Source organism: Tetrahymena thermophila (genome assembly GCF_000189635.1).
Source record: "Tetrahymena thermophila SB210 genomic scaffold scf_8254736, whole genome shotgun sequence".
Lineage (NCBI taxonomy): Eukaryota > Ciliophora > Oligohymenophorea > Hymenostomatida > Tetrahymenidae > Tetrahymena > Tetrahymena thermophila.
The window spans coordinates 155,923-170,996 of NW_002476500.1; the positions used below are offsets into that span (position 1 = coordinate 155,923).

Genomic DNA, 15,074 nt, shown 5'->3' on the forward strand with positions numbered 1-15,074 from the left:
AAAATGATATAAATTAAAAGAAAAAAGTGTTTTAGTAATTATTTAAAAAAATTTTTATATTAAAAAATTAATGATTAAAAAAGATAGTAAATTTACGGAAGTTCAAATTAAAAATAATAGATATTCATGCATTCACATATAACAAGTAAGTATAAACAAACTTAGTAGTTAGTTTTCCAACTAACACATAGAGATATTAAATATAAATATAAATAAATATTTTTATATTATTATTTTATAATGTATAAATAATAAATTTATCCATATAACATAGCAAGGATAAGGGAGTTTTTAATTTAAATAGTTCATTTATTTTCTTAATATTATTCTTCTAGTCTGTCTGTATGTATGTAAGTAAATTTAATTTTTAAATTTTCATTTATATAATATGCTATTTATTTATTAGCTTACAAACATATTTATTTGTATTTAAAATTATAAATAATAAATTTATCTATATATCTTCTCTTTTTTAAGTTAAACTTTCCATTACAAAATATTAAAAAATAAACATTTTATATTCTATTATTCAAATAATTTTATATTTATTAGTCCTTTTTCAACCAAACCACTCTTTTATCACAATAAGAACTTTGTTTTTAAAACAACTAATCTTTTGGATTTAAGATATTTGCTTTTTACTTTCAATGATTTTAATTTGCTGATTCCTTAAATACTTTTAAAATAAATAGTGTAAATAAATAAATTAAGATTTTTAAAATAAAAATTATATTTTAAACTTAAAAAAAAAAATCATTATAAAAGTAAAAATAAAATGAATGAAATATATGACAAATAAAAAGCTAAAAAGTAAATTAAAAGAGTATTTTATATTGTTTTAAATTCATTTTTAAATTCAAAAATTTCACAATCTAATATAAATAAAGTGATTTTACCAAAGATCTAATTTCAAATTTGAAAGATGAGTGCAATTTGCTAGAGCAGAACCAAAGGCTTATGCTCCTTCCTCATCTATCTAATTGGCACTTTTTAAATAATGAATAAAAAATATTATTAATAAGTTAGTTAGAAGGAAAAAATGAAGAAAATATATAAAATAATAATTAGTAAGGAATTAATAAAACATTTAAAAAAAGTTGAAAATTCAAAAATTGGTTAAATTAACAAAGAAAGGCTAAAAATATTAACATCATAAAAAAGAAAAAATAAATTAAATCAAATAAAGAACTAATAAATAAATTAATCAAAAGAGTTATATTATCAATTCATTTTTCAATTAAAAAATATCGTAATCTAAAACAAGCAAACTGTTTTACTTAAGATTAAGTGTCAAACTTAAGAGATTAGCGTAATTTTCTAAAGCAGAACCTAAGCCTGTTATACCTTCATCACCAATTTAATTTTTCCTTTTTAAATATTTATAAAAAAAATGGTAATTTGTTAGTTTGTAGGAAAAAAATGAAGTAAAAAATTTGAAATAATAAGAAATGAATAAATAAATAAATAATTATAAAATGAAAAAGAAAAAAAATTATTCTATTAATAAAGAAAGAAAAATAAAAACAAGCTGAATAAAAAAGAAAAAAGAAAATAAATCTAATAAAAAACTAATAAATTAAATAAATGAGTTTTTTAAATTTTATTAAATTTATTTTTTAATATAAAATATCATAATCCAAAACAAATAAATTATTTTACCTAAGATTAAGTGCCAAATTTGAAAGATTATTGCACTTTGATAAAGCAAAACTTAAACCTAATATACCTTCATCACCTATTTAATTGTAACTTTTTGAATATTGAAGAAAAAAAGTATTATTAATTAGTTAGTAAGAAGGAAAAAATGAATCAATTAATAATAAAAATAAAAGTTGAAAATAAAAAATTAGTTAAATTATCTATCAAACAAAAAAAAAAACACACATACACAGGATAAAAAGAAAAAGAAAAATAAATAAATAGCTAATAATTTAATAAAAGAATTATATTATTTAAATTGTTAAAAAATATCTCAATCCAAAATAAAAAAACTGTTTTTACCTGAGCAAAAGTTCCAATTTTGAGAGACTAGTACATTTTGCTAAACCAGAACCTAATCCTAATGCACCAATATTTCCAATAACATTTTCACTTTTTAAATTTTGAAGAAAAAAATAATATTAATTAGTTTGTTAGTTAGTTAGTTAGTTTGGAGGATAAAATGAAGAAAAAATAGGAAATAATAAGACATCAATTAATTAATAAATAAATAAATAAATAAAAAAAAAAGTTAATATCAAAAAATTAGTTAAATTAATAAATAAAAAAAGCAAATTAAAACAGAAAAATAAAAATAAATCCAGTAAAGACTAATAAATAAATTAAAAGATATTGTTATTTTGTTTTAAATTCATTTTTATATAAAAAAATATCACAATCCAAAACAAATAAACTGTTTTTACTATAATGAAAGTTTCAAAAACACAGTTATTTATTAAGTGAAAAAATATGAATTAATAAAAATTAAAAGCAAAAGTTTAAAATGAAAAAAGAAGTTAAGTTAAAAAATAATAAAAAAACAAAAGTAGTATAAAAATAAAATAAATAAATTAAATAAAAAGCTAATAAATTAATTAAAAGAGTAAGTTTGTTTAATTGTTTGAAATTTATTATCTATTAAAAAATATCCTAAACAAAAACAAATAAACTGTTTTTACTTAAGTTAAAGCGTCAAATTTGAGAGATTAGTACACTTTCCTAAATCATTACATAAACATGATGTGCCTTCATCACCAATTTAATTTTTACTTTTTAAATTTTGTATTTAAAAATATTGTTGATTAATAAATTAGAAGGAAAAATTAAGAAAAAATATAAATCAATTATCAAAAAATATAAACAAATATTTTTAATGATAAAAAAAGTTAAATTAACAAAGAAAGAAAGAAAAGTAAACATAAACAGTGAAAAAATGGAAAATAAAAAGATAATAAATAAATTCAAATAGTTTTGTATTGTTTTAAATTCATTTTATATTCAAAAATATCACATTCTAAAACAAAGAAACTGTTTTTACATAAGATAGAGTGTCAAATCTGAGAGATTAGTACAATTTCCTAAATCATGACATAAGGATGATGCGCCCTCATCACCAATTTTATTTTAACTTTTTAAATTTTGAAGATAAAAATATTATTGATTAGCAAATTAGCAGGAAAAAATGAAGAAAAAATATAAATAAATTAACTAATAAAAAAAGCAAAAATTTTTAATGAAATAAATAAAGAGTAAAAATAAACAGTGAAAAAATGGAAAATAAAAATAAATCAAACAAAAAGCTAATAAATAAATTCAAATAGTTTTTTATTGTTTTAAATACATTTTTAAATTCAAAAATATCATATTCAAAAACAAAAAAACTGTTTTTACCTAAGATAAAGTGTCAAATTTGAGAGATTTGTGCACTTGCCTAAACTAGAACCTAAGCCTGATGCTCCAATTGCACCAATTTAATTTTCACTATTTAAATATTTAAAAAAAAAAATAATATTAATAAGTTAGTAGTAAGTTAGAAGGTAAAAATTAAGAAAAAATATTGAATAATAAAATATGAATTAATAAGCAATAAAAGCAAAAGTTGAGAAATTAAAAAATAAATTAACAAAAAAATAAAAAACATAAGAAAAATATTGAAATAATAATAACAAATTAATTAATTGATAATAAAAGCAAAAGCTTAAAATCAAAAAAGTAGTTAAATTAACAAATAAAGCAAAATCAAAATAAAATAGGAATAGAAAAATAAACCTAATAAATAGCTAATAAATAAATTTAAAAGAATTTTTTATTGTTTTAAATTCATTTTTTAATTCAAAATATCAAAATCCAAAACAAATAAACTGTTTTTACCTTAGATAAAATGTTAAATTTGAGAGATTAGTGCATTTTTCTAAAGAAGTACCTAAGCCTGATGCACCTACATCACCAAAATAATTGCTGCTTTTTAAAAGTTGAAGAAAAAAATATTATTATAATTTTTTTAGAAGAAAAAATATTTATTATGAATTAATAAATTTTAAATGCAAAATTTCAAAATGAAAAAAAAAGTTAAAGTAACAAAGAAAGAAAAAAACACACAAACAGAATAAAAATACAGTAACAAACTAATAAAAAAATAAAATAAAAGAGCTTGTTAAATTGTTTTAGATTCATTTTTTATTAAAAAATATCATAATCCAAAACAAATAAACTATTTTTACCTAAGCTCAAGCTCCAAATTTGAGAGATTAGTAAAATTTGCAAGAGCAGAACCTAAGCCTAATACCCCTTCATCATCAATTTAATTGCCACTTATTAAATATTGAATAAAAAATATTATTAATTAGTTAGTTATTTGTTTAGTTAGAAGGAAAAAAAGAATAATAAAAGTAAATTTTGAAAACGAAAAAATTAGTTAGAGAATTTATAATAGGAGGATTTTAAGGCTGATAGGGTCAAAAAAAAACCTTTTTTTTTTAATTTTCGAGTATTTTATTGTTGTTTTATTTTTTTTTTGCACGATTTTTGGTGTTTATTTATTTTTTTATTTACAATCAAATAAATAGCTAAAAAATTTATTAAAATAGTTTGTTATATAGTTTTAAATTCATTTTTATTAAAAAATATCACTAAATTAATAAATTATTTTTACTGAAGTAAAAGTGTTAAATTCTATAGATTAGTGCAATTTGCTAAAGCAGAACCTAAGCCTGACATACCTTCATCACCAATTTAATTGCAACTTTTTAAATATTGAAGAAAAAATATAATTAATTAATTAGTTAAATTTGATAGAAAAAATGAAGAAAAGTTTTGAAATAATAAGAAATAAAATAATTAAAAATAAAAGCAAAAGTAAAAATGAAAAAATAACTTAAATTTAAAAGAAAGAAAAAAAACACAAACAGTATAAAAAAAGAAAAATTAATCAAAAATATGAGTTCATTAATTAATTAAAAGTGTTTTTTGCTAAAAATTCATTTTTCTATATAAAAAAAATCAAAAACAGAAAAACTGCTTTTACCGAAGAGCAAGTATCAAATTTGAGAGATTAGTGCACTTTGCTAAAGCAGAGCCTAAGCCTGAGGCACCTTCATCACCAAATTTACAGTTACTTTTTAAATATTTAAGAAAAAAAATTATTAGTTTTAAGGAAAAAATAATGAAAAAATATTTCATCATAAGTTATGAATTAATAAGTAATAAAAGCAAAAGTTAAAAGTGAAACAATTAATTAACTTAACAAAAAAAGAAATAAATAAATAAAAAAACAAACAAAAAACAAAAAATGCACACACAAATAAAACAAAAAAGAAAAAGAATAATAAATCCAATAAAAAGTCAATAAATAAATTAAAAGAGTTTGCTTTTTTGTTTTAATTCATTTTTTATTTTAAAAATCACAATCCAAAACAAATAAACTGTTTTTACTGAAGACCAAGTGTTAAATCTGAGAGATTAGTGCAATTCATTAAATTAATACCTAAGCTTGATACACCATCATCACCAATATCATTGAATCTTTTTAAATATTGAAGAAAAATACAACTAAAAAATTAGTCAGAAGGAAAAAATGAAGTAAAAATATAAATTAATAAGAAATTAATGAATTAATCATAAAAGCAAATATTAAAATAGAAAAAAGGTTAAATTAATAAAGAAAACAAAGACAGAAATATAATAAAAAAGAATAAATAAAAACAGAAATAGAATAAAAAGTTTAATAAATTAATTAAAATAGTTTGTTTTATTTAAATTCATTTTTATATTAATTAATAAACTGTTTTTACCTAAGATCAAGCATCAATTTTGAGAGGTTAGTGCACTTTCCTAAAGCAAAACCTAAGTATGATGCACCATTTGAGCTAATTTGATTGAGCCTTTTTAATATTGAAGAAAAGATACAATTAATTAGTTAGAAGGAAAAAATGAAGTAAAAATATATTATAAAAATGAATTAATTAATAATAAAAGCAAATGTTTATAATGAAAAAGATTTGTTAAATTAACCAAAAAAATGTAGAAAAAAAGAAAATTAAAAATAAATCCAAAAAAAATCTGATAAATAAATTAAAAAAGTTTTTTATTTTGTTTTAAATTAATTTTTTATTAAAAAATATCCCAAACCAAACCAAAACAATAAACTGTTTTTACCTAAAATAAAGTGTCAAATTTGAGAGATTAGTGCAATTTGCTAAAGCAGAACCTAAGCTTTATACATCTTCATCTCCAATTTACTTACCACTTTTTAATAATGAAGAAAAAAATATTTTTAATTAGCTAGTTAGAAGGAAGAAATGAAGAATAAATATATAATAATCTAAAAAATCAAAAATTTAGTACAATTAACAAAAAAATAAAAAAAGTACAAGTTGAATAAAAAAGAAAATAAAAATAAATCCTTTTAAAAGCTAATAAATAAACAAACATATTTTTTATATTTATTTTTATTTTTTAGTAAAAATATCACAATCCAAAAGAAAAACTATTTTTACTTTAGTTAAAGTTTCAAATTTGAGAGATTAGTGCACTGTGCTAAAGCATTACTTAAGCCTTATATAGCTTCATCACCAAATTTATTATCACTTTTTAAGCAATGAATATAATTAATTGGTTGGTTAGAAGGAAAAAATATGAAATAATAAATTAATTAATAATAAAAGCAAATTTTGAAAATGAAATTTAAGTTTAAAAAATTAAATAAATTAAAAGGATTGAATAAAGCTGAGAATTTCTTTTTGAAAAAATATTTTAAATGACTTGAAAATAAAATATTAAAAAAATTAATAATTAATAATAATGAAAATATTAACAAATTAAATTTACCTCAAAGCAATATAGAGAGCCTAATGAAATTAAAGTGAAGAGCTTAAAAACTTTTTTATTAATAAAAATAAATTTTAAGAATATTTATATTACAATAAATATTTACTTTTTATAGATTATCAAAATATTTTTTCTAATATATCATTTTTTTTTTTTCAAAAATATTGAATAACAATTTATTGAAGGAAATTTAATTAATAAGAAGTATATTATTTAATTAATTTGGATAAAAAGAACAAAATTAAAATAAGTATTAAATATGAATTAATAAATTTGCTTTTAGAGATCACAAAAAGTTAGAGTAGCATTCATTTTTTAATTTTTATATTTCTATTTAAAATGTGTACTTAAGAATAGAGTAATTTTAATAAAATAATGTTTATTTAGTAAAGTGAAATGCCTATTTAATTTACAAAAGACTAATACACTATATCTTAATTACATATATTAAATAAGCTATAAGCTAAATATGCTTAAAACAGCTTTATTTTTGTCTTTTTACCTAAAATTAAAATTCACAAAATCAAAAATTTTAAATAATATCTATATAATGTGTATCCTTATGACATGTGATTTTTGGAAAAACATTTAAATAATTTTTTCTGACTCAAAAAAAATTTATATGATTAAAATATACTGATATATAAAAATATATAAATATATGGATAATAGAAGGTAGGTATAATGAAAATAAATTTAAAAATATTAGTTTAAATATGAGTCTAATATGCTGATATTGTGCTGGTGACAAAAAATAAATGAGGGATGTTTATATAGTTATTTTTTTGCAAATGTAGAATAGTAGATAAATAAGAAGTATTTTATTCAATAAAGGATATAAATTAAATGTTTTTATTATTTCTTTTAGTGATAATTAAATTATGATATTCAATCAATTGTTTTTCGGAAAATCAAATTAAAAGATAAAAAAAATTTATTTTACAACTTTTGTATCCTATTTTTTTTGTTATATATAAGTACTATTATATTAATAATTAATATTTAATTTTTAATTGAAGTTAATTCAATCTACAATTAATTTAACTAATCTTTTTATTTTCTAAGCTAGTCTTTTGTCTTCTGTTTTTACATATCCAAGCAATTTTCTTTTCAATATAAATTTTAAAATATTGTGCTTTTAATTATCTAATTTTAAACAATAAAAACAAATTACAATAACTTTATATTTTTGCAATTGATTATTTGACTGGATTTTAGAAACTTAGCATTATTACTTTTTTAATAAAAATATTATAATAAACATCCTAAAAACTTTAAAATAATTATTTTTAGAAAATAATAAATGAAATTTACTCTGATTAAAAAATTAACTATGTAAGTTAGATGAAGTTATTAAATTCTTATGCTATATATTATACTCCTTCATCACCGATTTTATTTTCCCTTTTCAAAAAAATAAATTTATTCATTAACTATTCAAATTTCCTACGAAATTTAAATCAAAATAGATAATATATTTAAAAGCTTTTAAATTGTTTATAAATCAATATAAAATCAATATTACTCAATCGAAAATTCGAGATTAGTTAGGAATTTGCAGTTACCAAGTGCTCTACCTATACTAGAAGCTCCTTCATCCCCAATTTAATTGTTACTTTTATAAATTAAAATCATGTTTAATTAAAATATATAGACACCTTACAAATATTATTTTCGAAATCTTGATTTAAATAAACAGCATTCATGTAATTTTTTTCAAAAGTAAATAATAAATAAAATATATTTACGATATGCCAAAGTCTAAATTTGTAAGTTAGGTGCAGTTACTCAAGCCTAATCCAATATTTTATGCTCCTTCATCACCGATTTTATTTTTCCTTATTAAAAATATAAATTTATCCTTTAACTATTCAAATTTCCTACGAAATTTAAATCAAAATAGATAATTTAATTAAAAACTTTTATTTTGTCTATAAATCAATAAAGAATCAATGTTACCAAATCTAAAAGTTGAGATTAGTTAGGAATTTGCAGTTACCAAGTGCTCTACCTATACTAGAAGCTCCATTATCCCCAATTTAATTTTTACTTTTATTAATGAAAATCATGATTAATTAAAAATTATAGACAGTTTATAAATATTATTTTTATTAACTAAATAAATAGCATTAGTAAATAATAAATAAAAAAGATTTACGATATGCTAAATTCTAAATTTGTAAGTTAAGTGCAGTTACTCAAGCCTAATCCAATATTTTATGCTCCTTCATCTCCGATTTTATTATCCCTTTTCAAACAAAATAAATTAAACTATTCAAATTTCCTACGAAATTTAAATCAAATAGATAAAATAATTAAAAACTTTTAAATTCTTTATAAATCAATATAAAACCAATGTTACTGAATCGAAAATTTGAGATTAGTTAGGAATTTGCAGTTACCAAGTGCTCTACCTATACTAGAAGCTCCATTATCCCCAATTTAATTTTTACTTTTATAAATGAAAATCATGATTAATTAAAAATTATAGTCAGTTTATAAATATTATTTTTATTAACTAAATAAATAGCATTTATGCAAATTTTTTCAAAAGTAAATAATAAATAAAAAAGATTTACGATATGCTAAATTCTAAATTTGTAAGTTAAGTGCAGTTACTCAAGCCTAATCCAATATTTTATGCTCCTTCATCTCCGATTTTATTATTCCTTTTCAAACAAAATAAATTTACTCATAAATTATTCAAATTTCCACTAAATTTAAATAAAAATAGATAAAATATTTAAAAACTTTTAAATTCTTTATAAATCAATATAAAACCAATGTTACAGAATCGAAAATTTGAGATTAGTTAGGAATTTGCAGTTACCAAGTGCTCTACCGATACTAGAAGCTCCATCATCCCCAATTTAATTATTACTTTTATAAATGAAAATCATATTTAATTAAAAATAAAAGACACTTTATAAATATTATTTTTGTATTCTTGATTTTAAATAAATAGCATTTATGCAAATTTTTTCAAAATAAAATAATAAATAATATAGATTTACGATATGCCAAATTGTAAATTTATAAGTTAGGTGCAATTACTCAAGCCTAATCCAAAATTTTATGCTCCTTCATCGCCAATTTTATTCTTCCTTTTCAAAAATATAAATTTATCCTTTAACTATTCAAATTTCCAACAAAATTTAAATCAAAATAGATAAAATATTTAAAAACATTTATTTTGTCTATAAATTAATAAATAATCAATGTTACCAAATCTAAAAGTTGAGATTAGTTAGGAATTTGCAGTTACCAAGTGCTTTACCTATACTAGAAGCTCCATTATCCCCAATTTAATTATTACTTTTATAAATGAAAATCATGTTTAATTTAAAATTATAGACAGTTTATAAATATTATTTTTGTATTCTTGATTTTAAATAAATAGCATTTATGCAAATTTTTTCAAAAGTAAATAATAAATAAAAAAGATTTACGATATGCTAAATTCTAAATTTGTAAGTTAAGTGCAGTTACTCAAGCCTAATCCAATATTTTATGATCTTTCATCTCCGATTTTATTATCCCTTTTCAAACAAAATAAATTTATTCATAAACTATTCAAATTTCCTACGAAATTTAAATCAAAATAGATAAAATATTTTAAAAATGTTAAATTGTTTATAAATCAATATAAAATCAATGCTACTGAATCGAAAATTTGAAATTAGTTAGGAATTTGCAGTTACTAAGTGCTCTACCGATAATAGAAGCTCCAACACCCCCAATTTAATTATTACTTTTATAAATGAAAATCATATTTAATCAAAAATTTTGACACTTTATAAATATATTATTTTTGAATACTTGATTTTAAATAATAGCATTCATTTAATTTTTTTCAAAGGTAAATAATAAATAAAATAGATTTACGATATGCCAAATTCTAATTTTGTAAGTTAAGTGCAGTTACTCAAGCCTAATCCAATATTTTATGCTCCTTCATCTCCGATTTTATTATCCCTTTTCAAACAAAATAAATTAAACTATTCAAATTTCCTACGAAATTTAAATCAAAATAGATAAAATAATTAAAAGCTTTTAAATTGTCTATAAATCAATAAAGAATCAATGGTACCTAATCTAAAATTCGAGATTAGTTAGGAATTTGCAGTTACCAAGTGCTCTACCGATAATAGAACCTCCATCATCCCCAATTTAATTATTACTTTTATAAATGAAAATCAAGTTAAATTAAAAATTTTTGACATTTTATAAATACTAATTTTGTTCTCTTGATTTTCAATAAAAACAATTCATATAATTTTTTTCAAAAGTAAATATTAATAAAATAGATTTACGATATGTCAAATACTAAATTTGTAAGTTAAGTGCAGTTACTCAAGCCTAATCCAATATTTTATGCTCCTTCATCACCGATTTTATTATCCCTTTTCAAACAAAATAAATTAAACTATTCAAATTTCCTACGAAATTTAAATAAAAATAGATAAAATATTTAAAAACTTTTAAATTGTTTATAAATCAATATAAAATCACCAATTTAATTATTACATTTATAAATGAAAATCATATTTAATTAAAAATTTTGACCTTTTATAAATATTATTTTTGAATACTTAATTTTAAATAAATAGCATTCATGTAATTTTTTTCAAAAGTAAATAATAAATAAAATATATTTACGATATGCCAAAGTCTAAATTTGTAAGTTAGGTGCAGTTACTCAAGCCTAATCCAATATTTTATGCTCCTTCATCACCGATTTTATTATCCCTTTTCAAATAAAATAAATTTATTCAGAAACTATTCAAATTTCGTACGAAATTTAAATCAAAATAGATAAAATAATTAAAAACTTTTAAATTTTTTATAAATCAATAAAGAATCAATGTTACCAAATCTAAAAGTTGAAATTAGTTAGGAATTTGCAGTTACCAAGTGCTCTACCGATGCTAGAAGCTCCTTCATCCCCAATTTAATTATTACTTTTGTAAATGAAAATCAAGTTTAATTAAAAATTATATACATTTAATAAATACTAATTTTGTAAACTTGAATTTAAATAAAAATCATTCATATAATTTTTTTCAAAAGTAAATAATAAATAATAGATTTACGAAATGCCAAATGTTAAATTTGTAAGTGAAGTGCAGTTTTTTAAGCCAAATCCAATATTTTATGCTCCTTTATCACCAATTTTATTTTCACTTTTCAAACAAAATAAATTTAATAATTAACTATTCAAATTTCCTACGAAATTTAAATCAAAATAGATAAAATATTTTAAAAACTTTTAAATTGTTTATAAATCAATATAAAATAAATGTTACTCAATCGAAAATTCGAGATTAATTAGGAATTTGCAATTACCAAGTGCTCTACCTATACTAGAAGCTCCATCATCCCCAATTTAATTATTACTTTTATAAATGAAAATCATGTTTAATTAAAAATTTTTGAGCTTTATAAATGTTATTTTTGTATACTTGATTTTAAATAAATAGCATTTATGTAATTTTTTTCAAAAGCAAATAATAAATAAAATAGATTTACGATATGCCAAATTTTAAATTCGTAAGTTAAGTGCAGTTTTTCAAGCCTAATCCAATATTTTATCCTCCTTCATCACCGATTTTATTACCCCTTTTCAAATAAAATAAATTTATTCAGAAACTATTCAAATTTCGTACGAAATTTAAATCAAAATAGATAAAATAATTAAAAACTTTTAAATTTTTTATAAATCAATAAAGAATCAATGTTACCAAATCTAAAAGTTGAGATTAGTTAGGAATTTGCAGTTACCAAGTGCTCTACCGATACTAGAAGCTCCATAATCCCCAATTTAATTATTACTTTTATAAATGAAAATCAAGTTAAATTAAAAATTTTTGACATTTTATAAATACTAATTTTGTTTTCTTGATTTTCAATAAAAACAATTCATATAATTTTTTCAAAAGTAAATATTAATAAAATAGATTTACGATATATCAAATACTAAATTCGTAAGTTAAGTGCAGTTACTCAAGCCTAATCCAATATTTTATGCTCCTTTATCACCTATTTTATTTTCCCTTTTCAAACAAAATAAATAAAATTATTAATTAATTAATTACTTCAATCTAATCTCAAAAATAAAATTTAATTAAGTTTTTTAAATTATCAAAATCATAAAATTAAAATTACCTAAGCGAAAATTTTAAATTAATAAGTGACTTGCAGCTACTTAATACTTTTTCAAACGAATATGCTCCTTCATTTCCAATTTAAATATTACTTTTATTATAGAAAATAATATGCTTGTAAATAAAAAAAATTATCATCAAATAATTAAATAATTGATTAATTTAAAACTTTTTAAACACTAAAAATATAAAAGATGCTAAAATTTTTTTAAATTTTCAAAAAATGAAAATTCAAAATTACCAAAGCTCAAATTTTAGATTCATAAGTAGTTTACATCTACATAGTGCAATACAAATAGCAGATACTCCTTCATCTTCAATTTCATTTTAGCTTATAAAATATAAAAAAGCATTTATATCAACTTAAAAATTGTTAACGGAATAAATAGATAAAAATATTTATTAAATTGTACAATTCATTTATGTTTATACTTAAAAAAAATTAAAATTAATTACGAGAGGTTAATATCTAGATGGGTCAAAATTCTACAACAACTATCTAATGCCTTACTAATTGAAAATGCACCTTCTTTTCCAAATAAATTTGCACTTTTTAAAAATTTTACAATTAAATATAACATTATATTGAAAAAGAATTTTTGAATTTAGAACAGATAATCAATAAAATTTACGATGCGTTTATAGTTAAAGTTGCCAGATTAGCACAACATTTAATACCTTCAGCAATACTCTCTATCTAACTATCACCCATTTTATTTTTCCTTTCCAAAAAATTTTTTTATAAATAATTTATTTATGTATTAAAGAATACAATAAATATAACTAAATATATTTAATATAGTTATTATAGAATTACCAAAGCTACAAATTTAAGTTATTAAGTGTTTTGCATCTATTTAATACTTTACAAATCTAAACTGCACCTCCATCTTCAATCTAATTTCCACTTTTATAATATATTTAAAATATTATTTAAAATAATTTAGTACAAATAACCATAAATTTTAATGAGTTTAGATAGATGAACTTAATTATATAAAAATAAATAAATTAAATAAAGGATACTCTAAATTTAGCTGTAAACTTTTGAGATTAGTGAGATTGCTCATAGTTTCTTCTAATAGAATATTTCCTTAAGCTTAAATCTTATTTAATCTTTCAAATTAAAAAATAAATCAATTAAATAAATATCAAAAGTTTTATTTTACATAGGTTCTTTACAAGCTTCAATTTGTAAGTTAAAGATACTTCGGAAAGACAAAATTTGGGCATATATTTAATCATTGCTTTTTAAATAAAATATAATTAAAGTTATTTTAATTTTTTTTAAATTGTTAAATTAACAATATGATAGAAATTAATTTAACAACAAAGATTCAAACTTTCAGCTTTTTATAAATGATAGAAATAAATAAATATATTATAAGATAATATTATTATTTATAAAACAATTTTTTAGCTGTTTTATACTCTTATTAACATACAAAATATGTTTACCTCATATTATTAGTTTCAATATAGATCTTTAAGAAAGGATATTTAGCGAATATTTAACTTATCTAATCATCTGAAATATTTTCTTTACTACATATTAAATTGATATAGTAAATCATTATATTTAAGATAGAAAAGTTAAATGATTACTTAAGATTTAATATCAAAGATTCTAATTTTTCACATTATACTAAAGAAGATTTAAGCTAAGTAACTTATTCATTACTAAGAGTAAAATTTCTATTTATTTTTAAATAATAACAAAAAAATTTAATTTTAGAATAAATAAATGAATGAATGAATTTTAAAATTTATAAAAATTAAAAAAAGTTTTTAAATAAATAATTATTTTTATTAAAGAAATATTGTTTTTAAATATTTATTTATGATTAAATATTAATATATAAATATATATGTATTTCTTACTTTAACTGTAAGTCAATATGAGTTAGAGCTTTCAAGTTAGATTTCATTAACTTTTTATTTAAAAAAAAAATTTTATAATGATAAATAAAACTAATAATTATGGATACATCTTCCAGATTATAAAAGCAATTATCCTATTACTCCATTTTTTTAATTTTATTTTCCATTTATTTCTTAGATTATTAATTAATTAATTTTACCAGAAATTAATAATTTTTATTAATA

The 15,074-nt window shown here is 18.8% G+C and overlaps 1 protein-coding gene across 1 annotated transcript; it reads right to left on the reverse strand. All coding sequences in view use genetic code 6, as the record gives it.

The window, feature by feature from the left end:
• Positions 1 to 579: 579 nt before the first annotated feature.
• Positions 580 to 14,995, reverse strand: TTHERM_000735291 (translation initiation factor eIF-5A family protein; the record flags this gene model as incomplete). Its single annotated transcript, XM_012796389.1, has 48 exons — positions 580 to 676; positions 897 to 986; positions 1,278 to 1,367; positions 1,660 to 1,749; positions 2,002 to 2,091; positions 2,658 to 2,747; positions 3,017 to 3,106; positions 3,370 to 3,459; positions 3,850 to 3,939; positions 4,200 to 4,289; positions 4,631 to 4,720; positions 5,003 to 5,092; positions 5,410 to 5,499; positions 5,769 to 5,858; positions 6,133 to 6,222; positions 6,474 to 6,563; positions 8,330 to 8,419; positions 8,553 to 8,642; positions 8,764 to 8,853; positions 8,963 to 9,052; positions 9,167 to 9,256; positions 9,384 to 9,473; positions 9,595 to 9,684; positions 9,819 to 9,908; positions 10,030 to 10,119; positions 10,254 to 10,343; positions 10,466 to 10,555; positions 10,690 to 10,779; positions 10,895 to 10,984; positions 11,118 to 11,207; positions 11,464 to 11,553; positions 11,676 to 11,765; positions 11,898 to 11,987; positions 12,111 to 12,200; positions 12,334 to 12,423; positions 12,546 to 12,635; positions 12,768 to 12,857; positions 12,970 to 13,059; positions 13,210 to 13,299; positions 13,425 to 13,517; positions 13,601 to 13,690; positions 13,786 to 13,875; positions 13,995 to 14,084; positions 14,138 to 14,215; positions 14,427 to 14,513; positions 14,574 to 14,663; positions 14,850 to 14,899; positions 14,957 to 14,995. The coding sequence occupies 48 exons, from the start codon at positions 14,993 to 14,995 to the stop codon at positions 580 to 582; spliced, it is 4,224 nt and encodes a 1,407-aa protein (XP_012651843.1).
• Between the last annotated feature and the right edge of the window lie 79 nt (positions 14,996 to 15,074).